Genomic DNA, 27,268 nt, shown 5'->3' on the forward strand with positions numbered 1-27,268 from the left:
TTAACACATTGATATCAACGATCATTTAAGTGAAATTAATATATCGTAATTGAATTAATATTAGTGAATGGATGCGTGAAATAGATAATTTAATTACTATAAATATAATTAATTTGTACAAATGGTCAATGTCAATGATAATATATGAATTTATTATTAATTGATATAGAAATATTACTTACCTATACATAATGGCACTGTATCATTCCACCTATTGTCCTCAAAGCACCAAAGCATTCGCGCCCTCTGTCGTGTATCAATAAAAACATAATTCACATTACACATGTAATGAGCCACATCTTCGTTGCGATACACTATATAACCGTCAGATGGCGCTGGTAACGTAACACATCCTAAACCTGAAAACATTACCGTTTTTGTATATTTGCATATTAATTTTTAACAATCATGTAATGACATAAATAAAGAAGCTAATTTCATTTTAATATTTAAGCATCTCTAGCGGGTAAATTCAGAATCATTTCGTTTAAAACTATGTTGAGAGGCAATGTAATGAACAAGTTAACTAATAGGTGGCGCTGTTCACATTCGACTTCTAACATTTTACTGGAATTTATATTTTATGTGATATTTTTATGTGGATAAAGACGAAAACATGGTTTAATACGTAAATTTGTTTAAAATTGATATATTAAAAGAGAAATGAAATATACTAACTCTTATAATGCAGTAAAACGCCTCTTTTGGGGAATGCACCTTGCGATTTCGCTTCCACAACAATTTCTACGGTATTTGTAGTAGACGTCAGGCGAACTGGTAAATTCACCTGTTCACAGGTGGAAAGCAGCGAATCTCCATTCGAATCTACTACTTCTACGAAGTCTGTACATTGTTCTTCGAACGGGCCGATACCTGAAATAATAATTATTGTACAATTTTTACTTGTTAGTAACAGTAAAAACGTTCAAGGGCTAAAACTTTATCATTACATATAATTGTAAAAAATAATCTATATATATTATAATCAAATTAGTACAATAACTGAAAGAAGCATTTTAACATTCTGTATGTATGTTTAATATTGTTAATTTGAAATAATTATACACTTGAAAGAGAAATTTTTCTTCAAAGTATTGTTAGAGCAAATAAATGTTTCAGGATATCGACAGACTACGAAATCCATGCCGTGTTGCTCGTTCATGGTCTCTAGAAGTAAATATTGGTTTCACATAAGTAATCTGAATTTGAAGAAACGTAACTTCTTGACCTTGCATAGGTTCATCTTGCGGTTGCTAGGTGTATCGCGTTGTAGGAAGAGCGGTCTGGTACAGTACTCGGGGCTGATGACCCACGTAGCAGGTTCACTCTTTCTCTCCCTATAGCTTTGAAGATCGTTTCAATATTAAGGTCAACAGATTATACAAATTTTTCATTGTTATACCTTCAGCTCCAACCTTGGCTTTATACAAATCTACTATGAGTTTATTTCTGGTTATTTCGATGATGAGGTCATTGTAGTCTGTGGTATATGTGAGCTTAAAAAGAAATAAATTCCATTAGAACTAGTTACATCGAAGTTCTTGGAAAATAGAAATGAGCCCAGTCTAAAAGGTCTCACCGCCTTATCTTCAGGAAAACTATTTTTCTCCGTGCTTGTCTATCTCAACTGTCTGTGTTTTTACTGCCTTTTTTCACAAATATATTCCCTCACAATATCCAAGGTCGGAAGCTAGACGCTGGCCTCTTCCAACCAATCCTATTGGAATTCTATGGGGTCTATATTAACCAGTGGAGGACTTATGGCGGAAATGGTGGTGATAATGATCCAAAGTACTTACTTCTCAAACTGACATCCAGAAGGGATACACGAATGCGTTGTTCAGGGTTAGCTTTGAGCTTCCACCTGCATTCGTCGCCGACGTAGAAGTGAGGATACCCCGGCGTTCGAATGTATCCCTCGCTGTCAGGTCCTGAAGACGCCACAACCACCTCCCGATTGCAGTAATGCACTGCCAACGAATCTGTTCACAAAATTAAATGCGACTATTGGATTTATAGACCACCAGCATGTAATTAGCGATAAAATTAATACGTCCATTAAATATCTATGAAATAGAAAAATATTCCACATATAAATATATAAGTATAAGTACTCAATAATATAGTAGAAAATATATTTGCTGCGTAGCTTAATGTGTTAATCTATGTAATTTCAGTAAGACCAGTAGTCTTGATATTGAAGACTGTGACTTATAACTATAATCCTAGAGTTCATTTTTCAATACAAAGCATTTCATACATCATAAATCGAACATCATTATCACGAAAATCAGAGTGATTCTAGTCTATTCTCTCATTACGAGATATATATATATATATATATATATATGTATATATATATATATGTATATATATATATACACATATATATATATATATATATATATATATATATATATATATATATATGTATATATATATATATACACATATATATATATAAGAATATGTGACTGTAAAGGGCTTTTAAACTTTTACTCCTGTTTATACATAAATGCGACAAACAAATGACTAAAACTTCTGTCAGTACAAAGTTTGTCCTCGTGTTAGCCCATAGACGCCCACAGCAAGGCACAGGCTTCTACTAAATATATCTATGGGGGTATACACCATAATCGCCACACTTGGCAGCCAAATTTCCGATCGCAGTGTGGTATTATGGTTTCGCAAAGATCGCTGCTGCCTATCTTCTGGGAACTTTTATGTGGGCAATGGCAATCCTAATTAAAATACAAAGTCTGAATTATGTTTAAATCGAGAGTTCTATTCCCGGGATCTGTATCCCGGGAATAGAACTCTCGACCTATGATTGCAAGTCTCAACTCTCTATTGCTGGGCTACCATTGTTCATAAATAATATAAATGTGTAATTCGAATTTTGAAAATGCTTTTTTTACCTTAGTATCAATACGTTATTTATTATTTCTGAAACCATTGATTTGTTTTATCAAACCTTCAAAGCTTTTATACATATAACACGTAAAAATAATAATATTAATACATCAAAAAATACACTTGAATTCTTATATTATTAGAAGGAAATATATTTAGAACAAATACGTATTAATTTTGGTGATACTTATTTAGTCAGCAGGCGAAACGTGCTTATTTCGAATGTTCGCGGATTAAAACATAATTCCGCACAAAATTGATATATCATGTACGCAGAGATTATAATATTACCACGGACTTTTTATTTTGCGTTTATTGGTATAAAAAATTTTATTACTCTATATTTGATTACTGATTATTTATAAAAAAAATTTCTTAGGCCAGAAGCTCTCAGACTTTTTTACTCATAGACAAATTTCAAACTTTGGTAGATTTGGGTGGATCCTGTGCAAATTTTTAGCACATTATGTCTGTTATGTAAATATTACTATAATAGTTTTATGATTTATTTTAATTTAAGGTTTACAATAAAAACTATGTAGTATTTTATTCACTAAATTGTCCCATGTAGAATTCAAATTTTCTATTAAAATCGGACTGTTGGTAGGTAGTTGTTAAAGTTAAAAAATTCAGTTACCGAATTGAAATAATTGTTATGATATATTAAAAATTTAAAGACATAAAAAACAATAAATATATAAATAAAAAATTACAGAGATATATAATCTAATTTCACAAATTCACATGTAATCCTCGGTAGTATAGTGGTAAGTATCCCCGCCTGTCACGCGGGAGACCGGGGTTCGATTCCCCGCCGGGGAGATTCTTTTTGTACATTTTTCTTGTATTTATTTATCTTTTGAGATATTTATATATAGTTATAAATTTATGTGCATCTTGCATGTAAGTATTTTTCATTTAATTTTTTATATGAAAGACTAATTCTGTAACTAAAACTGTGGAAAAAAAAATACTCCATAAAATTTACGTAGCTTTGTCATGCTAGATAGGATTTAGTGCGAGTGTCTGTATGGATTATCTGATAGCAAATAAAGGCCAATCGGTTTCGGATTTGGGCCCCGTATATAAAAGCATTGACGTGCTATACGCCCGATTGCGTCCGGTATTTATTTTCTTTGTATATTTGACATCCGATGGCCATTTCCATTACAAAGAAGATTCTATTTAGTGTTTACGTATTTATTTTGCCTAAAATAGTAAATATCGTACTTAAGCAACGAAAGAAATATTGCTTTTTCATAATTCTTTTTTTTTATAAAATCTGCACATTCATATTTTCGTATCTGTTGAATTAAAGATTATCAACATTTTTATAATACACTTCAATTCTTTTAAATACGTCAATTAGAAAAATTTGGTAGACATTTATTTTCAAATATGATATTTATCCCTTAAATATGTGTTTTATTGATATTTGTTTCATTACATAAATAAAAATACATCGCTTCCGTCATTTGGTTACGCATGAACATGGTAATGATTTTACCGATTTGATTGCACTTTGTATTTTATAAGTACCATATATAGGTTCATATTATCATATATATATAAGTATATTCTGTGATGTATAGATCACGGATCCTTCCGTTCCGTGAACTCTTTACATTTGAAATTTTAAAAGCCTTATGGCTAACAGCAAAAATTTCACAGATACAATACAACACAATACGCTGTGAGGATGAAAGAAAGGTGCACTTGGCGATCAAAGCTATAGCTGCGAAGGTTCTAGTTGATTATTCATAGTTGTAATAGGATAACATCTGCCGGTCCAGCGAGTTGACTAAAAATTTATTAATATATGCCGTGTACAAATATGTCTATTTGTTATCTCTGCACCGCCTTGAAAAGATTGGTAGGGAATGCCTTAGGCTTAAAGATATTTAGTCCGCCATTACACAATGTGTGAAGTTAAAAAAAAGTCTTATGTTCATATTATTATCTTATATTATTTTTTAGAATTCTTTAATATTAAAACAATATGACATAGAGTTAGTATTTATGTGATTGATATGAAAACGTCGTCGAATTGACGTCGGAGCGTCTATAAATTCCTTCAGAAATAGGAGCATCAGGTTCATTAAAATGGTTATAATATATAGGAATAATAAACCGTATGTTTGTCAAACGAAAATAACCTAACGGTAAATATGTCCATTAACCAAAATGATAGAAACTTTCGAAGCTAGTGACATAAAGTTAAGTGGCAATTATTACGAAGAGTCCATTATGAAATGTTCATTTCAACCATAAAACAAAACTAAGGATGTGTGTAATAGAACGTTGACTTTATGTTTATGATTTTTTTAACTTTAATTTATACAATTGATAAAGTTTTCCATGTATGTCTTATTAGTAAGTTGCTAAGCGTAGATAAGATTAAAAATTATAATGAATAGTCTAAGATATCTGCGGTAGTGAGTCCGGAAAAAAAATTAGTCGAAGAGAATTTTATGCACTAATAATAGGAACATAATTAACTCTCATTTCATTTCTGTAAGCAACTATGGCATAATTTAACTGTTATAAAAAGTAACGATGAGAAACAATGATATTAAAATTCATGTTAAAATGTAAAGATTTCTTTAACCTGTTAGCTACCTCACGAACTTATTATATGCCTTTAAAACTATTCCGTACGCAACTAAATTCTTGTTGTTTCAACAATAGTCAGCTTTAGCAGTAAATGGTGGTAGATTTTACCATACACGACGCCATGAACCAAATAGATTTTATTGTTGCATGATATACTTTTAGTTGAGTGATAATGATTGATTACGTGCAAAATAATCATCATTTGCGGTAAGTGTTACGTTATTATCGGGTGATACCCGTTGAGCCACTTTTATGCGCTTGCATGCGTTAGAAATTATTTAAAAACAAAAATCTCAAGCTTTTCGTCGTGGATATTTGAAGACTACATTTATAACAGACGTGGTGAAAACTTGTAGTGGAGACTGACATCACTAATCTCCGCTTACAGTCATGAGGAATCGAGTTAGAAGTTTTAAGTACACCGTTTTTATTTTGTATTGTCTTCTCTGTATTAGTAACTAATATTTTTTTATCTAATAGATTCAGGCGTTACTTCGCAGAAGTCCATCCTAACTAATAAAGGAATAGGTACTGCCGCTATGCAGCAGTAGTCGTGTAATGAAGTGCACCGCCTGCCGGTCTGCTGACAAATGCGCGCGCGGTAAATAATGCGAAACACAACTACCACCGTTAATCTACTCTACACGTGTTTCACCCCTCCACGGGGCATCCTCAGGATTTTAGACCGTAACAGTGCCAAACACCGAGTGAGCCGACTCACTCGGTGTTTTAACAATATTTTTTTATTGCTTTCTCGCAAAACATCAAACACAAGCAAAGGTTATTCGGAATACTACGATGCGACAATGGCAATCGATGCGTTTTGGCTCCCACGGGAATCCCCGAATCGGAATGGTAAACGCGTTCCATTTGGCAGCACAATCACTCCATAGAGCAACCGCCTACGACACCGTCTCTTATGCTTTGTAACTATAAAGAGATTCCAGTTAAACACCTTCAGTGAGTAAAAACTTTGGTTCATAATAAAAAAATGTTGAACGTAAATATACACATGTACATAGATGATGGGGTCCATGCATCGACAGTTGCAGTGGTTACAATGTTAGACCGCAGAAACTAAATCCGAGGCTTGTAAAGCCGCAAATTGACGTGAGGTGTATTGTTGCTAGCGGAGTTTGTGCAGCCTTGAAATCAGAAGTCGACAACTTTCCACGTGACCTGTGTCAATATCGTTTGGTCGAATCGTTGTTTTACCTAATTTTTTAATACTTTTTCCAAACATACTGCGTATATATAAGCCACGGAGCTATGGAAACAGCCATGCCGAAGATTATTCTTGGATATCGAATCGAGAATAAGCAGACCTTTACGGACGTAATCGATATAGCCCAGCATTTACTTATTACGTTATCATAATACATTGTAATGTGCACATGGATAATCGATATCTCGAACTTGAAACATAAATATCGATAACTCCCTTATCCGATCTGTATTATAGATTCGATTTTAGATAGTGCACCAATTCCCTCAGTATCGATTTATCAAAGCCGTTGGTTGTTAAATTATGAATTTTTAGCCATCCGTTTCTTTCTTTCTGGTGTGAATATTTTTAATAAAGCTAATTTTTAAGTTCTATTAAAAATTAACTAACAGCGATAACTAGCATTCTAGTCGGTTTTTTTATTGGTTCATCTTTCTGGAAAAGTCTATGATTTTTTTATGTTTATGGACATATGCATGGCACTCTCACTGTAATTATCTAGAGTTAATATATAGCGAATCTAAAGCAACATATATAGAATAAAAATGAGGTTTATTGAAGTAATTATTTTTTATGAGAGCTTGAAAGTAGCGATTGTTGTCTTGCTATATATAGCTTATTTACTTAATTTTTAATTTAAAAAAGGTACAAAAGTTAATTTTATCAAGTAACGATTCTTAGGAAACGTAACTAATCATTTTAATTTGAATTCCAATGAAAGCTGTACCAAATAGCTTTCCCACGAAATTATATTGTACGCGAGTGTAATTTATTTTCGAAACGACCCCAACCATTGCCATAAGCTAAATCCGCATTACCCTCTCTAAATATAATTCGCAACGATGCAGACTTAACAAAAATTATAAAATAAAATGTATTTTTTCATCTGTAAATTTGTCTTTACCGTATGTGATTCGTTTTTTTCACAGTAAGCACAAATTCACGTTTTTTTTTATAATCTTCGACAAAATATTTGAAAAGCGCACCACTCCATTAATTTCACCCCAACACGAGAGAAGTATGTCATTGTATTGTTAACAACACAAACCAGTGTTACATGACCGATACGTTACCGTTTATTCATACCGTGTATTAGCGTTAACACAAGACCTGTGTAAGCTGGTTGGTATAAACAACAGAATGGCACGTGGAACATGTGAGAATTTTGGTAGCGATTTACACTTCGATACGAATCAATATATACTTTAGAATTCGTAAATATTAAGACTATGTTCATTGTTCAGTGACGGCTTTAGTTAAAAACGCGTCCGTCAGACAGGTTTTTCTTAGATGAGAACGAGTGAGGAAACTTTGTAACTCTATTTAAAAAGTGAGAATATCATTATAGGTATGTCTTTCTTTGCGTTCACAAATTTTAGATCTATTTTATGGCCACCGCTATTGAGGGTCTCTCGTACCCCTAACTAGTTTGGGATAGGGACTTTTATTTTTCTTACGATTATTTTTTTCACACAAATTTTAAATTATTTGCGAATTATTCAAAGTGGAAAAACCAAGGTTACCGACATAGTTCGAATAATTACTCGTCATAATAAGGCAACCTTGTGAAAGCAATGGTCGTTGAACCCGACGAGCTCTAGAGCCTTCCACTAGGTGAACTGGCGATATAGTTAAGGTTGTGAGAAGTCGCTGGAGGGCAGTGCAAGACCGGTCATCGTGGTCATCGTGGTCATCGTCTGAAAGGAAGAGGAAGAAGAAAATTTTTTCTTAAAGTGAATAATAAATAAGGTAGAATATTCTTTGGCGATGAACAACGTGGGATACGATGCTAGGAGTTACCAGTTTAAGTTCTGTACTCAGAGCTCAGAGATACCTTGTAAGATCGTTTTTGACAAGTTTTGTATAAATTATGCGAATAAATGATAGTTAATATTTTCGTTAAAAGATTTTTCATAATGTATAATCAATTTGATTCAAAAGTTCGCGCACGTATTGAACTGTTCACCATAAGCCAATAAGTTGTTTTAGCATTCTATCATTTTTAGTCACTCTAGTACAAGGAGTGTTAATAAGCTGCCAATAAACCACGCAACAGGCGGGGCACCCCAAAACTTTCGCACGTGGCCTGAATTACCAAAATGCGGAATCGGCACGCGTGTACCGAAAATATATTTAGAATGCTCGCAAGAATAATCAATATCATTTGTTTGTACCTCTGTATTCTGAATGATGTTTCCGTTGTTAGCCTTGTGGGGCTTTTGCAACTTCGTCGGTTACAGGGCGTTTGTTTGTACCGCAATTTTTTTTTCTTTTATGAAGTCACGTGACTTAAGAGCAATACATAGGATGATTGATTATTGGTGTAAATTCTTTAAAAGAATGAATGTATAGCTCATTTGTCAGCTAAAATATGTAAGCCTTTTATAACTATTTCCACTCATCTGCATAAACATGTTACATTAATTTATTTTTTCTACAGAAATGTCAAAGACCAATAACTCTTGGAAGTACAAAGTCTGCAGGGACAGATATTAATAATTAATTTTGAAAACGTTATTAGTTATATCCGAAGCCATTGGTTTTTGGATAGTATTTAGTTTACAATAATAGACAGTAAATCTGCTATACTTTTACCCCTTTAAAGATTTTTCATCAATAACCAATCATCTTGTAAAATTTATACATCTGCCGGGAATTGAAGCTGCGCCCTTCCATAGACGAATTCTAGTAACAGTAAAAACACGATTGTCAGATTTTTTTATTACGTATCGTAATTTATTACTTTTATTTCTTCTTATATTTGATATATTATTTCAGCAAATGAGTTATACATCATTTCTATGAAGCTTTAAACAATGATTAACCATGGTATTTGTAGCTTTTATCGGTGATAGACATTCTTTGACAACTTCACTACTACTACTATTTTTATAGCCCCCGTGTTGGAGACCCCTCATTCATCCATGCATGTAGAATAAGGAATTTGTTTACAAGGGTTTATATAATTTTTTTTTTTTTCGTCCGTGCCACATATTTTCTTTTGCTCATCATCTTTCGTTCTTCATAATATCTGACACTCTTTACATTTTCTGCATTTCGTCCAGAATTCTTCTTACATCCCTCTCCTGTATTCGCAAGATATCACAGATTTATTTTAACTATCACATTACTCTGCAATCATAAATTTAGTTGCTGGTATACGACTTGGGTCCATATGTTGATTTTATTTTATTTTTAGTAAACACCTTCATAAATTTCAAAATTTAAACCCTTCCATGCTTTACGTAACTAAGTCTTGAAGTAAGGTATCACTAGAGGTTGCCGGCATTGACAGAAAATAAAAAGAACTCGAGCAAGACATCAACACAAGTGGGTCTCTGTGAAGCCTCTTCTCGAGATATTTCTATATACTACTATTCTTATATTGTTACATTAATAGTTAGTAGGCTAGATAATTACACTATTTGACAATTTATTAAATTCTTCAAGGTTATTACAAGCACTGTTACTGTCTCAATAATCAGTTGGGCAGTGGCCACCACTTGATTAACCTTTTAAAAACACAAACATACATATTAAATACATCAAGGTGGCGCAGTTTTGTTTTGTAGTTGATCTCTCCTTTCCAAAATACTAAGGGAGACCACCGCAAACGTTTTGAATCACAAATAACTTCTTTCTCTTCTTCTCTTTCTCACCCATGGTATCTAGGATACAAAAGATTACCTAAAAGCAAAAGTTATCCTCCTCTACTGCATAGAATAACCTGTTGCTAGAGGAACTTGTATTTAATCACAAACAACGCAACCCTCAACTTAACATTCGTAAGTAAAAATTAACTGTACATCGGTTTCAAATCATTTTAATTGTATTTAGATAATTGGATTTTATTATTTATTATATTAATATAAATAGTATATGTAGATATAAGAATATTGTGTATTATTATGTAATTATTGTAAGTACTAGCCAATTGTGTATTTATAAAATGTGTTTATTCTTTTTTTTTCACCTACCTGTATTAATTTATCTCTGCACCGCTTAATACTTATCTGGTAGAAAATACCTTCGGCATTAAATTTAAAAGTGTTTTAAGTAAATAAATTACTACTATCTAATACCCCTAACAGAATATCAACATGTTAGCTCATTTACTATCATTTCCTTCTCTTCTAGCCACTCACGAAAGAATAATAGAGAATTAAGAAGAAAAAAATATGGAAGTATTTTATATTAAACAGATAACCGCCGGAGTGATAAGATTCTGATGTTGAGAACATGGATGGACTGATGACCAAATTACGGTCATCAGAAGCCATGAAGCTAACTAAAATATCTTTCGTGGCTATGTGACCCAAAAAACTTTAGTTTATAAAGACGCATAATTTGATGGCTCTATAAAAATGAATTGTTAATGTTCATACTCGAAATAATTGTTAGTACTATCAACGGTTGAATAAAATTATTATTTATAAATAAGTAAATAAATATATACTCTAATTCACGTAAATAGGATATTAATTACAACGCAGCTGTCTGTGATGCTCCCTTATATATCAACCCGGATTATCAGAAATTTACGGGCCCATTAACAGTCGGGCTACAACAATAGTTGTTTAGTTCAAAACTTTATTCCTTCATTACACTGTTTTCGGAATAGATGTCGGCCGATTGTGATGACGTCACGCTACACATCTGTCCGATTTAGACGCACAAATCAATTTCACGCCCCCGTTGACATGTGTGCGTGTTTGTCGCAAAGAATTCAATTTCCAACTTTTAGATTACAAAATATGTGTAACGAAAATGAGGGTTATTTATCAACTTAATATTGCCCAGAAATAGTCAAACTCGGAACGTTTTCGGTGAAACATTAAGATATAACTTCTTTTATGTCAACCTGGTTACAATTGTCAAAATCATTGTTTCGTTCGTTTCTCTGTTTAGTATTATTTATGATATACGATTTTGCATTTATAAATATGAGTATATAAAGATATTTAATTTTATTTTGGCATATGCAAATTACACATTATCTATTTTTTTATTATGGGTAGGATTATCACAGGATAACAGTACTACAAATTGAATTGCATATAGCGTTTACTTTACCCAAGTGTAACAAAGGTATTTAAAATTAGGTTTACTAAATTTTAAGTATAAATATGGAAAAAAACTCACCATCAAAGCAAGCATACTTGATAGAGACTACTCCTGGAGGCCATTCAATTGCCGGTGGGAAGTCTTCTTCCAGAAGAAAATTGCAATGATTTACTCCTGTACATCTGGAATAAAAAGATTTTTTACAATTTTCGGTTTAATTTTTAATTAAGATATGGAAACGATATATTTTCTTTTAACCGGTAATAAGCAAAGAATACTGTATACTTGTTAGAACGCTAGTTATTTTAAAAAATTTCTTTTTTAATGGAACGATAGTGACTTTATATATAGTGATAATGTCTTTTCTCGTTTTACATAGCTACAATAAAAAATGTGTTAAAAAATTATAACTATCTAACTCTGAAAGAAAGAAAAATATAAGTAACAAACCGTGTGCAAGCATATATTTTAACGATTTTAAATAATACGCCATGTCCATTTTCGGTATGTGAATCGGAAACATCTATAAATATGCAGCTGAAGAATGACTTCTTAAAAAGCGATTAAAAAAGTAACGCGTTTCTAAAGACAGGCGTAAAAATATATATAAATCAATTGCTTTAAAGATCAAAGGATGAAAAAAATTCTATAATTTATATAACCTCGACTTCAAAGCTGTGTGTGGAAAGGTTATCAACACATGGAGTCGTAAAGATTCATTGGAATTGCGCAATAGATGGATTTAGATATTGAGTAGTACCCTTCAGGTATTTTTACGTGGAATAAATGGCTTTAAAACTGCGGTATCGTTATTTAGGTAATGAAAAAATTTGTGCGTTGATACGAATTATAATTAATATAAAAAAACAAATCGTTCCTAATTAGAGTCAAGTTCACAGTGACCAGTTGAAAGCATACTTAACGCAATCCGTAATAGCTCTTGTTTAGACCGGCGAACAATGATAATTCACTGCATTTTAACGCGAATGAACTATAGCCACGTTTATTCAGGGTAATTAGTTATATTTATAAAGGCTTTAAAGAAATGAACATATAGCTCATTTGTCAGTAAAAAGGTTTAAAGCTTTTACATCTAATTCCAATCATACGTTTAATATTAAGTGATCACTCTGGAATAAGTTACGTTCATTTATTTTTTCTTTGGAAATACGATAGGACACTAACTTCTGGTAGTACAAAGTCTACAGGTACAGATAGTAAATAATAACTGATTATAATATGTTGTAATCTGAATTTTGAAAATGTAATTAATTATATCCATATTTTTGGATAATATAGCCGTCCATTAATTGACATAAAATGAGCCACACTTTCATCCCTTTAAAGATTATACATCTATAACCAATCATTTATATAACTGTCGGAAATTGAAGCTGCGCCCTACCCCAGACAAATTCACTTTTAATATCACGATTCGACGTGAAATACAGACAGTGGTGCCTCAATAAATATATTTATTCGGCAAGTATAATCTACTAATAGTTAAAACATGATTTTTAGCATGTTTAGTTAGCATGATTATAAAAATCGATTGAAATTTTGTACACACGTTCCAATATGACCCCATTTCCGATTCGTAAGTCAGCCACGTGTGGCGACATCGGAAGGACTGTATGCACTCAATGACATTTTTTTTTACTACAATGTGTTGTTATATTGTACAGTCACGTTCTCCAACATTGTTAGAAAACTTATCACTCTTTCCCAAGGGTTAAAAGTTTGTCCACGCACCTACGTTGGAGTAGTATTAGTAATATACTTTTGTTATTTACTTTGTCTGTCTTTGCAGTTATAAAACTTCTAATGATCAGACGACGCAGAAGAAATACCATTACGTGAAAAGACTTTGTTGTTCATTAGGTTTTAATAACAATAATAAATTTTCATTACTATTATTAAAAAATAGAAGATTTAAAAAAGAAAAAAAAAATAAGTAGTAATAATAAATAGAGTGAAGAAAGTTGAAAAAAAAATAGTAATAAAATGGATAGATCTTGAACTGCCATCATACAGCGAATAATAATAAAAATAATTTTTATTTCAGATTCCAAAGAGGTCAAAGAATATCAGTAAGTTAGTAACAGTTTTTAAATAAAGGCTGTATTAGTAATAGGTTTATCTATATATTTAAAAATGAATATGTGTCTGTCTGTCTGTCTGTACTTGTTAGATACAAATATCATAAATATAATCTTCGTGAAATTTGGTAAATTATTAGACGTCACCCGGAAGGGTTTTTGAAAAAAAAATTCATAACTGGGGTTTTTTCAGATTTTTTATTAGATACATATTACAGCAACGCGTGAAAGTTTACATCTAGTATTTAACACAATTTTAAGATGACTCAAATTTAAATAAAAACTTATTATGTTAACCATGGTTTTCATGTTCATTTATAATACAATTAGAATAACCATTCCACTGTCTTTTCTTTTTTCGATTCTGTTATACCAAATATGACGAAGATTCGCTGCTTATATATCATATAATAAACTAATCCTACCTAAAACTTTCTCTGAATAGCATGAATGAACGCTAAAAGCTGCAGATACACTATCTTCTTATCGACTAATAAGGTATAAACTTTAACAAATAAACGGAAAATTTAATGAACAATTTTTTTCTCGCTGCACCCCTGTTTCTAGCCTTGACCCGGCAAGCGCACGACATTGCTAGTGCCAGAGAGCGCGGAAAAGGAAATTAAACTTCGTCGCACTACTTCAAAGGTCATTTCAAATAAACCGCTGCTATATTTTCAAGGACATAACTGCGGTTTCTAAAGGCAATTACTGGAAATATTTTTAAAACTCTACTAGATATTTTTTTGCTCGTTACGTAAAAGGTATACTGTTGTCATCTGACATTTACAGATTCCGGTGCCGAAAAAGCAATTAGTTCAAACTTTGTTTACGTAACTTAGCTGGAGAGCTCCCTCGTAAACCTCGGCTCCCATTACATCATTTGCAATGTTACTTCAATGGGTGTTTGACCATTTAAATAGGTGTGTTAACTGAATGTTGCAGCTGCCTGTAGGATTGTTCTTGGGTTGGCAGAACTTCCTAAGTAAATGTGTGACATAAATAAAAAACACCTAGCATATTACACTTATTTAAAACAGCATAAAAAGGTGTAAATAAATAAATGTGAATGTACATATACGTATCACAAGATGCACTAACAGAGAGCGGTAAAAATGATATTGTAAAGTGACTTAGTTGCCTACACATCGCAATCATGGAGGACGCAAAACGATTAAAAAAGTCAGAAAAATGCTTTAATTTAAAACACACTGGCAGTTGCACTAAACTATCTGATCAACATTAGTTACTTTCGTTGACGGATCTTCTCTTTCCTGTATTGATTACCTAGAAAAATCTCTAGTGAACCATCTCCTTGGCTTATTAAGCGATTGTAAGTTACACATGAGGCCCGAAATGAGAGACCCGATTCAATTTGTCCCTGGTAGCACATTGTTCATAGACCTTCGTCTTAGGACACTGTGGAATATTGGACGAGATATTTCGTATGTATATTACTGTGAAAATATTTAAAAATGATTACATTTAATTTAATATAACTGTTACCGCACTTTTATTAATTTATAAATAGTGAATGTAAATGACTAGGTAGCGTGTTGATGGGGTAAGTTAAGCAGAAATAATCTAAAGGTTTCTGCATACCAAACATGTAGGTTACGAGCGATTGCAAGTGCGATAATTATTAAAGACTTTGATAGTTTGACCTTTATTTACTTGTTTTGTTATTTTGAATATTAAAAAGAACAATAAAAATGTGGAAGTATAATTGTCGGTCACATTCTGCGATTTCGTATATACAACAGGATTGTAATGGAAAAGATTTTTATTTTCATAGGGGATGTTAACTTTACTGTAGTAAAATTACTTTTGAACAATTTGTATTCATGTGTCATTCATATATAAACATGTAAACGATTTATTTTGGTCCGGTGGTTTTATACATATAAAAACAGGGATATTGGTTGTAGATATAAGCTTGGAACGAGTGAATGTATAGAACCTTAGAAACCTTAAAATCAAAACTTGTTGTCAATTGATGTATGATAGCTAAAAGTCAAATGGTTTCAGAGAGGTACTTAAGTGGCAACCACGAGTGACGCGACGTGAGTAAAGCACCCCACAGGTGGACTGAAGATATAGTTAAAATTTCATTATGTCGGATACGGTCAGCGAAGGATCGATTTTCGAGGTGATGTTTGTGGGAGGTCTATGCCTTGCAGTAGCTATTTATCGGCTGATATGATGAAGATGATGATGATGCGGTGATGAAAATAATAGAGATAATAAATAATCATAAATAAAAATTTGGATTTCCATTTATTGAAAGTAATCATTGTTCTCTATCTGTCCCTGCAGACTTTTATATTGCGTGTCGCATTTCAATAGAAAAATAAATTAATGTAACATATTCAAGAGTGATCAATTTATAAAGGGTGATTGTAAATAGTTAATAGTTATCAGTGTCAAAGCTTTACAGCATTTTGCTGATAAATGAGCGATACATTTACCCCTTTAACGATTTTACACTTATAACTTATCACCCTTTATTTAACTTATGTAAGCTTGGCAATGCATGGTGATTAAGCTTTTCCGTAACGATCCCGGCGTCCTTGTAAGAACTTGGCGGCTTTCCAATCACTAGAAATAAATAAGGTAAGTTGACCTTTGTTACTATAAATGTCAAGTAAGAAAAGGACCTATATTTAGCTACTTCTGCACATGCAGTGGTAGTCGTACAAGAAAAACAATGCGAATTACACAACAACCACCGTTAAATCACTCAACACGTGTTTCACCCCTCCACGGAGCATCTTCAGGAGTTACGATTAGTGCTACACACAGAGTCAAACTATAAATGTCCTCAAATCGGAGATATTGTAAATTCAAACGGACTGTTTCAAATACCAGAGACTGTTTAGAAGAACAAATGTTATTTATTTCCTGTTAATTAATAACGTAAGTGAAAGAAGTGAAAAAAAAACAATTCTTTTAATTATTTCAAGTGACAATCGGAATTCGGCGTTCAGCTAACATGAAACGATAGCTCCTATTCATAAAAACTTATCCTGACTTCTTCATTTTATTTGAAAGCCTATCAGATAATATTGTATGAAAGTTCTGCTCCATCTTTACTATCAAGATGATAGGAAAAAGATGTATTGTCACGCAGTTTTTTTTTAAAAACTTCAAGGTAAGCTTTTATAAATTTTCTCGACACTTATAATTTTTAATATTTAAATAGTGAAAGTTTCTTAAATAACAATGTTTTTACGAATAAAGTTGACTCTCACCATAGAGCTACCGTAACCGCTGTACCGCGCCATAGGTACTCTCGCTGCTAGACGGAGGAGTATCAACCGCTCCGTTTTGTCAGTCCGCCATCAACTCATTCTCTTATTTTTTCTTACACGTTATTTCGTGGCAATAATACAAGTATAATCCAATTCTCTTACACATGACCTATACATATGCATTTATACGTGATGCAATTCAAGCCAATCCTTGATTGCGACTTTCGTTATTGGCATATATTCAATGTAATACGACCTTTCAGTTCATCTAATAGAGGATATAAAAGTAACAAATGAGGCCCGTTTCCCTACTATATAAGAAGAATAATCATTAATCTTTTATGAAGAACTAATAGAAAATTTTTACGTATAATATTGTTTTCTATAGATGACTGTATAGCACATAATGATACTAATACCACCGTAAACAGTTTGTAATTCGGCAGTAGACTGTATTTATATGTTCATACAAAAAATTAAAAATTTGGTGTTAATTGGATTTTGCCAATTTTCTTGTGGATTGATTATATAACAGGATGTTTAATGGAATCAGGCGTTACCTTGCGGAAATCCATCCTAAGTAAAAAAAGGACCAATATTTAGCCACTTCCGTCACCGTCAAGAGGGGGTGAAACACGTGTTGAGTGATTTGAAGGTGGCACTTGTGCAGTTCGCATTGTTTGCCGCATGCGCATATGTCAGCGGGCTGGCAGGCGGTGCACTTTGTTGCACGACTACCATTGCATGTGCGGAAGTGACTAAATATTGGTCCTTTTCTTTTCTTACATATAACAGGATATCGTTGTCGTTTTAGCCCACAGATGCCCACTACACGGCATAGGCCGCCACCAAAGATATCATTAGGGCGATATACCATAATCGCCATGTTTTACATACGGATTAGCGATCGCGGTGTTTTATTATGTTGCGCAGAGAACCTTGTTTGTGAGCAGTGGCAATCCTATATAATTAATGCACAAAGTGTGAGTTGTGTAAGATTGTATCCCGTGATTTGAACCCGCGACCTACGATCGCAAGTTTCAGTCCTCTACCGGTGGGCATATATTTCATATAAATTAAACTAAAAGTCCTTTTATGTCTGTGTACATGTGTATAGTTATCCACGCTTGGCGTGGCCTGCACTGCTTATTGTATAATTTCATAAAATTTATTTTTGATAATTAAAAATGTTTGAAAACATCTAATTTTTCAAGTTTTGCCGTGAAATTTCGATAAATGTTTTAGCTGATATATACTTATCAAAAGTAATATTTATACCAAATTTCAATTCTCTATGCCTTACGATTACAGAGATATCGTGATGAGTACATAAATATAGGTAATCTTTTTCTATAAGATATACAATGTAAAGCAGGGATGAGCAACCCGCGGCCCGCGGGTCGCATGCGGCCCTCGAGGCAAGTAAATTTTAATTTATTTTTGTATTTTTTTTAAAAATATGCTAGAATCAAGGATTTAAAGATAATAAAAGTGTCTAATTAGTTGTAAATCGGTTGATTACGAACATAAATTACGTTTAGAACATGGTTTGAACCTTGAATATATACTTTATTTTTTTTCATGGCCCACTGTTTTTGAAACTGCGGCCCTCCGACCAAAAAAGGTTGCTCACCGCTGATGTAAAGTATACTTCGGGATATTATATCTATACGTAATAAGTTCTAATACGTACTGTTGAAGATTTAACGATATGTCGTAACACATTTCGAAAAGCTGTCATTTAATTTTCTCACGTGTCAAAGTGAATATAGCTGGAAGTGATAAGGGCAAAAGTTCTAAAAGGTTATGCGAATATCTCAAGCTTTCGAGAATCATTTTTCTATAAAATTAATGTTTTTTCATAAATGGTTATGAAACCTGTAATATTATTGTTTTAATTGTACAAATAATAATGTAAAGATAGAGTAATACATTAATTACAATGTTTTTAATATTGTTCTTTCCGTGTACAGTACACGTAACCTCAAGAGAAAAAGTTTAAGTTAAAGTTTGGTGACAAAAATTATTATATGATCGTTTTTTGGACCGGACTGTCACTGCTACCCAAGTGGTATATACAACTTCCGGAGGGTGCCCAGCCTACGATCTCTTTTAAAGTAGCGAAGTCATCAGAAAGAGAGAGAGATGATTTTAGTTGAAGTAAATAATTATTAAGAAGTGCAACAAGTGATTATGAACTAAAATAGTGATTTAACGGACGCGACTTTATAAAACTGATTAGTATAATTATTGGTACTGTCGCAACCTTGATCTTTACGAAGGTAAATTTTCCTGGTAAATTATGCAGTGGATAATAAATATTTGCCGTCTCCTGATCATCTTAATGCTTTTATTATAATTAATTTTGTAACAATAAATCTATGAGAAAGTCTATAAAATAAATTCAATTTATTTCAAAAATGCTTTGCGGGCCCCATATTTTTAAATAGCCTCAAGAAGTCCGCGCGTTGTTCATCACTATTGTAGAGTAAACAGAACCAACAAAAGCGCAAGAAAACGTGTCCGAGCCGTGTAAACGATAGACACGTGTTAATCTTTACATCGTTATGATCTTTGATAACTAAAAAGTTGTGTTGTAGATTTTATGGAATAAGTACTGTTCGCGGAATACAGAAGAAAAAAAAACTGCTTCACCATTCTTTCGCTGTAAAAGCATGTTACAAATTGCAACATTTTTTTCTCATATTTTAAAGTGAAACGAACTCACAACTATATGTTATTGTAATCGAATCATGTGCAGTCGTTTAAAGTGAATATTATAAATTGAACGCACTTACAGTGCCAGACAAATGTGTGACTACCAAAGTGATCACATGGTACGCAATTAGTGTATAATTTATTGACAATCGAGAGATTTAAAAATTTTATCTCAATTATTCTTTCATGTTTATACCATTAGATTGAATTCTTTATAATAACATCATAGTATTAGACAATTATATCATAGTTTTATATTGCTTCAACAGAAATTCGAGTTCTATACTTTCGTCTCGGATGTTAGCGTTATCAACATTAAGAGATTTTATTCAGTAGTTGTGGTATAGAAATTACTGCTAGTTTATTATAGTAAATGACAAACGAATTGAATGAAAAACAAACAATTCCACTCCTTTTTCACACAAAGCTTTATCCATTCACGCAGCTTTAGAATGTTATGCCTCTTCAGGCGTTTAGCATAACTTGCAAGAGAAGAATTTGGACAGCTAACTGGTTTAAATGGATAGCAAGCTGTCGGGGCTGCGACGTTACAATTACAAATAAATTAGTCGAAATCGCACAGCGTTTTAAAAGCTATAATTAAAATTAACAATTATTACAGTTGAAATTTTACAGGTTTCCAAAATGTTTGGAACTATTCCAAAACAATGCCGGCTCTCGTCTGTTGTCAGCCAACTGTCACATGACAAGTTGTATTTTCCGAGAACGGTGACAAATGAAAATATTTCACTAAGCCGAACCATCCAATGTTTGTCTGGAAGAAATCTTCGTTTGCGAAAAAATTACCGTTCGTACTTTTTCATTTTCTACTTTATCAGACTTGTTTTCATTAATATGTGTACTATTTGTACAACAAAGAGTTAAATAGAAAAAACTTTTGTCAAATCCAGCAAGCAGTGGCAGCCAAGCAGTGAGGACTGAGACTTACAATCGTGGATAGCAGGTTCGATTCCCGAGATACGATCTTGAATAATTAAGATTTTGTGCATCATTATTATTAGATTCAGGCGTTACCTCGCGGAAGTCCATCCTAACTAAGAAAGGGACTAATATTCCATTTCATTTAAGGGACTAATATTCCATTTCATTTCATTATTTTTAGCTACTTCCGTATGCAGCAGTAGTCGTGCAATGAAGTGCACCGCCCGCTAACCTGCTGTTAAATGCGCGTGCGGTAAACAATGCGAATCACAACTACCACCGTTAATGTACACGTGTTACACCCCTCCACGGGATATCCTCAGGACGGTCTAACATCTCCTTGTGGCTGCATAGCGGAAGTAGCTATATATTAATCCCTTTTTTAGTCAGCAGTACACTTTAATACCACACTGCAATAGCGAACTCGATTATAGCTAATCTCCCCATTGATATTCTCAGGGGAAACCTATGTCTTGCAGTAGGTGTCTACTGGCTAAAACGATGACGAAACCTAGCATATATCAAGCTGCAACGGCTTGCACTCGCTTCGTGACTACAAAGTCGGCACAGACTAGCGGTTTGAATCTAAGGGGGCAAATCTTAGGTCTATCTGAGGCCGTTCCTCATCAAGTCACTTTATATTACATCCATACTAATAATACAAATATCTATCTTTAAATACACTAGATAATTAGTATTGCACTGAAGTATATTGTTGGGGACATATAGTTGATTTATGCTTAGGGCACCGCAGGTCTTTTGCGGACATTTGGAACGATTAATTTTTTATCAAATCAATATTTACTTTTATTTTTCCATTGACACGAAGTGAGTGTATTCCGAGGATCGAACCCTCTAAGTACAATCTCTGAGTAAGAAAAGGACCAATATTTAGTCACTTCCGCACATGCAGTGGTAGTCGTGCAACAAAGTGCACCGCCTGCCAACCCGCTGATAAATGCGTATGCAGCAAACAATGCGAATTACACAACCGCCACCGTCAAATCACTTTAATTTGACAAGTGATTGATTGAGTGAAGTGGCTAAATATTGGTCCTTTTCTTACTTAGGATGGACTTCCGCAAGGTAACGCCTGATTACATTAAATACAATCTCTGAGTTACTGTCTTTTATCACTAGACTACTATGTACAGTAAGCTATTACTTACGGTATTCTAATTTGAATAGATACAGTAATTTCGTATATTTCTTAATCTATTGAAAGTGTACAATAAAGAAATAATTCATAAGGTCACTGTCAGTAAATATTAATTTTAATTGTCTTTAAAATTTTATTCATCTTTGAATATTATTAACGAATACGGTTAATTTGCATAAACGTAAGTGTCACGGGTTTATAAAATGAACTGAAGAACTGTTTTATAGAGGAGATAGATCTATTTCTTATTTAACTTTAAGTAAAAACTTTTTCCTTTAAAGGCATCAATACCATCTCTAGTAGCGCAATTAAAAGATCTCTGAAGTTTCTGAATTATACAAGAGAGTTCATGTAATTGCCTAGACTACAGTTTGCCAAGTGCGAAATTTTGTTAACAACACTTAAATAACGGCTTTAAGACGTTCTTCTGTGTATTAGCTACACACTTGGTGCCAAATTCTCTTGTTATTTTACGTAACGTACAATTTTTAAAATTAGAACAGCGAAGTTAAAATAAACTTTAAAATTAATTACGTAAAGGAATGGTATCCAAGTACCATTTGCAAGGAAGGTTGAGAATCTATTTGATTTAATGCCAAATAGCAAATGTAGGTTCTGAATTTTCATTTGATATTATAAATGTAACTAAATAAAACATAACTATGTGTATATATTCCAAATTAAAGACTTTTTATTTTTTATTTACTTTATTAATAACTAATCATGTAATTAATAAAATTGTTTAAAAATACATATAGTTATTTAATAGATTGTTATATATGTACAAGCTTTCTACAGTCATGTTGGAAATCTTTGAAATTGAGGTCTTTGTCCACTTGTGGACTTCTTTAATTGAAATGATAATGATGATAACGAACGACATTTTTTGGAGTAATGACTCCTTCATGAGGTAAACAGAATTATGTCTTTTGAACAAGATCATCAAAGAAGTAATCGCAGGATATCTAAGAATTAGGAATATATAACAAAAAACGCAATTGCATGTAAATAATTAGTAGATATATGTACATCCCGTAGCAGTCTAAGCGCAATGACGCGGAAAATAAAAATTGCCGTCCTTCTGACAACAATAGGGAGGACGGTAACAAAAACTTCACGTATTCATACACTACGGAATAGCAGAAATTTGTGTCTGGGTCTGTAAGTACAAGTGATAATAAAAAAAAAACAGAAATTGTTTTAAATTTAGAATTATGAAGCTTTTTACTCCCTATCGTAAGGTCAATAACCCATCCCGAAAGAATATCCCTCTCGGGATATCTTTACGAAATCAAATTAAAAATAAGAAGTTCCGTAAATGAACGAAGATAACCGATATAGTCTGGCAAGACGAACATTTGGCCACTGGAGCCCTAAGATACGTAGCATAGGACGTCAAGAAACAAGTTGACAGACAATGCTGATTGCAGGCTGCTTCCAGTTGGTCTTTTTTAAAATAAGAGGCTTTGATCTAGTAGTGACATCTTACGGTTAAAATTATGAAAATTATTAATTGTAATATTCGAAAGGTTATTTAACTAAAACCACCTTAGAAACGATATGCTTTTGCTAGTTTGTGGTATTTGCACCGATAAACATCTATAATAAATACCATTACAGTAATTTAATAGAGTTAAAATGTTTTCTACTAAAATGCATGTTGCTGCCTGACTATTCATAATAATTTAACATATCAACCGACGTATTCGTAAAATTATTATAATTGTCTGGTATCTAATTAATGTAATATTTTATTTCTACCAAAGCCTTTAAATGATGAATTCTTTTAATGTACGTAAGATGTCGAGCATTTCAGCAGGCAGTCCAGCAGTAGAGAACTGGGACGGCATAGATCGCAGGTTCGATTCCCGGGAGACGATCTTAAATAATTTACTTTGTGCATTAATTATGTAGGATTGCCACTGTTCACAAACAAGTTTCCAGAGGATAGGCAGCAGCATGCTCTTCGTACCATAAAACCCAAATGTGTTCACCGACACGCTTGCAGCACCTCCTTCTCGAGTAAAAGACGAGCGGACTACGAGGAATGCCCCTCCTCATTCGTCAAGCGACAGCTTGGGCTGGGAACGCTTGACGAATAGAATAGGAGGTATATGGAAGGTACGACGGCGTCGACAAGGTGGAAATTTTTCCCGGACGCCATCTCAGTCTACCGCGTATTCCGCAGTGTCGAAGTGGATGCAGTCTTGGTCCAGCTCTTCACGGGGCACGAGGGTTCTTTGAATACCTTCACTAGTTTAAGCTCAGGAAGGACAACTTGTGCTTCTGTGAACCGGGCGTGGACCGAACCGTGGTCCACCTAGCCCAGTGTCCCATGTTAGGGGGACTTCGAGTCGATTCCGAATGCCGGTTAGGCACTAAGGTTAGCGAGGACAAAAGACAAAAGTTAACAAAATAATATTGTAAAATGTAAACCTAGAATAGACCAAATGTGACAATAAAATTAAGACAAGAGTTGTTATAATTAAGGTACGAGGAAGGAAAAGGATGGTGTGATGAAAGGAAAATCGATAAAAGGGAAAGGTAGAAGAACTGTATAGTGAAAGATGATAAAAAAAATGAAAGAGCGTATGAGGTACGACAGAAGAGCGTTAAATAAAAATATCATATAAAAAATAATTTAAAAGAAATAAAAGTCCCTAACCCATAAATAAATTAGGGGCACGAGAGGCCTCCAGTAGCGGGGGCCATGAAAGACACCCCCTCCTCGCAACGTGATCCTCGTTGCTTATGGTCCAGATCCCGTGTAAACGGAGTAATCTTCGTCTTCGTTATGCAGCGCTACCTCTATCTATCTTTGGCATCATGAAGCATAAAATAAAGTATGATATTAATTGTCGAGCAAATTTGGTCAAACCAAATGACGGGACAACGCCATCTCGGATGTTTGCCATCGACTTTTCCAGTCACTAAATGCGTGACCTGAAAAAACCTGTCATTTGGATGGAGTAAAAAAATTGAAAAAACATTACAAGATTATGTTGAAAGATAAAACGCCAACTAGGCGGTAAAACTATTTTTTATACAAAAAGTAAAGAAGTTATCAATAGCTCTCTTATTAAAATAAAACTTATAAAAAAATGTTGTACTTGTATTTATGTTTATAAAACATTACGCACCTTATGATTGCCTGTTACCTAGATTGCAATAGATCCTATGTTTTTATTACAATTTTATATAAATATTATTATGTAAATTATGTTGGCAACATTTTTTAGACCAAAAAATTAAAAGCTAAGCACGAAATATGTACAACAAAGTACTGAAAAGAATTGCAAATCGGTGTCAAGAATATCGTTCAGCTAATTAATATCCAGGGTTGAACTCTATTTCGTTTTACTCACATAAATATTTAATTTAATATTTTTGAGTAGAAAATATAATACATCCAATAATAAAAAATTCTACAATAAGATCTCGTGATTATTTAACGAAGTACAATAAATTATAAAAAGAAGTCCGAGACTATTCACTCTCTCTTTGTTAATACAGACGTAAAATAACAATCTTTATTGCGGCGCATTCGGCCATTTATAAAACTAAACTACGCACTTGGGACACGTGGTCTCTCTCGCTGCATAACCCTCCTTATATAGTGCGTCTTTGATAGTACGCTCTCGTTTTTTATTAAAGTTTTTTATTGCGATATGTGTTTTAAAATGACGCTACATTAAATATAGTAATGCTAATGACATTTGATTTTATTCACAGATAACTGATAAGAATTTTCTTCTGAAAGTAATAGTGAGTTTGAAAAAATATTATCATCATGATTTTTTCACCCGTATGACGTCTATATTTTGACATAGATCTTCCCCCAAATTCGCAGTAAGACTGGTCGAAAACGGGCTCTACCCAGTGTCATTTGACGACTTTAATTCGGTCATTTGTCCACCCTGTGGGAAGACATCCCATGGTATGTTTTCCGGACCGGGTCTGTCCCATTACCACGTGAACTTGCCGATCCGCACGGCTGTTTTCAAATATGTGTTATGGCTTTATTAAATAATTTAATATCAATATATTCCTATTCCATATCAAATCTATTCCTACAAAGCCTAAATATGTAAAAAAATATTTAGGCTTTGTTGGAATGGATAATTACAATACACACTATACAAATAATTACATAACACCACAAATTTTACGAGTCGGACTACTTTTTAGGTAGTGAATATATTCTCTAATACATCACATATCTTTTTCATTATAGGATGCCTGTTTTCCGTCACAAAGAAACAACAAGATAAAAAAATTACGAACTAGACCACATATTATTTAGCGCTATGTAATACATCCTCTTTAAGAGAACATATCAAAACTCTTCTAGAAAATTTTTAGCGCTTAATTCTGTAGATCCGTCACTCCATATGTACATTATCTCCTCCCGATTTCCGTAACTACATGAAATATTTCATCAGTATATACATACATATAGATAGTCTATTTACTTCACCATAAGTTCACCGGAATTCTGGAACAGTTCCAATACAATGACACCGTTCGACTGGAGTATTGCAAGTGTCACAAGACGGGGCCACGACATCACGACACAATGATTGATGGCCTAACACCAACGCGAACATTAGTAAGGATTGATCGTACCAGTTCTAAATCACGTCTACATTGTTTTGAATATAAACACAAAGAGACGTATAAATTCTGAAAGTTTGTCAACGTGATTTCAAAGAAATTTAAGATAAAAATCTGGTAATTCTTTTAGTATGTGTGTTAATAAAGTAGTAGATTTATAAATCTAAAGGTGATGCCTTTGCTCTTAATTTTTTTTTAAAGTTTACATCATTTTTAAATTCCACGTTAACTTGAACAGAAGGCTTAATAGTACTTCACTTTATGTATTTTTATAATAAATAAATATAAAAATTATAAAGATTAAAAAATACATAGACAAACAATATCTATGTACGGCTATCCCTCGCTCTCTTGAAGTGACCCGCACTGAATTTTTAGTTTAATTATATAAAACCTTTTTGTAGTTATTTCTAACTTAAAAAAAAGATATTCTGGCGACGTTTAACATCTGTAAGAATAGTAGTTACCAAAAATGTATTCTTCTATGAACGCTTCCTCAACCCCCCTTGCTAGTGGAATTTCGAAAAATCCGTTCGTAGCTCTGTTCTACTTGGCGAAATAAATATTCCTACTAAATTTCTGTGATTATTAAGTCATGTCCAGTTTATTGACATAAACCCTTATGCTTTTAAAGTACTGTAGCGATTGGGCAGCGAATACAAGTAATATT

At 33.1% G+C, this 27,268-nt stretch overlaps 2 protein-coding genes and 1 non-coding gene across 3 annotated transcripts in view; 1 reads left to right on the forward strand and 2 right to left on the reverse strand.

Annotated features, from left to right (window-relative positions):
- The window catches only part of LOC137922426 (NADH dehydrogenase [ubiquinone] flavoprotein 1, mitochondrial-like), a 486,084-nt gene that overhangs the window by 265,339 nt on the left and 193,477 nt on the right, over positions 1–27,268 (reverse strand). The gene's annotated exons all lie outside the window — the stretch shown is intronic.
- Positions 1–27,268, reverse strand: part of LOC137921886 (uncharacterized) — a 127,458-nt gene that overhangs the window by 14,472 nt on the left and 85,718 nt on the right. The window contains exons 7-10 of the mRNA XM_068764669.1: positions 11,894–11,997; positions 1,800–1,982; positions 679–873; positions 183–359 (exon numbers count right to left, since the gene is read on the reverse strand). Of these exons, the coding sequence (XP_068620770.1) occupies positions 183–359; positions 679–873; positions 1,800–1,982; positions 11,894–11,997 (659 nt within the window). The remainder of the gene's footprint in view (positions 1–182; positions 360–678; positions 874–1,799; positions 1,983–11,893; positions 11,998–27,268) is intronic.
- On the forward strand, positions 3,664–3,735 carry TRNAD-GUC (transfer RNA aspartic acid (anticodon GUC)). The gene has a single exon. It is a non-coding gene; the product is annotated as a tRNA-Asp (tRNA).

This window comes from Battus philenor, unplaced genomic scaffold (assembly GCF_028537555.1).
Source record: "Battus philenor isolate CCGP_79_NKW_IND1 unplaced genomic scaffold, ilBatPhil1.0.hap1 SCAF_2, whole genome shotgun sequence".
NCBI lineage: Eukaryota > Metazoa > Arthropoda > Insecta > Lepidoptera > Papilionidae > Battus > Battus philenor.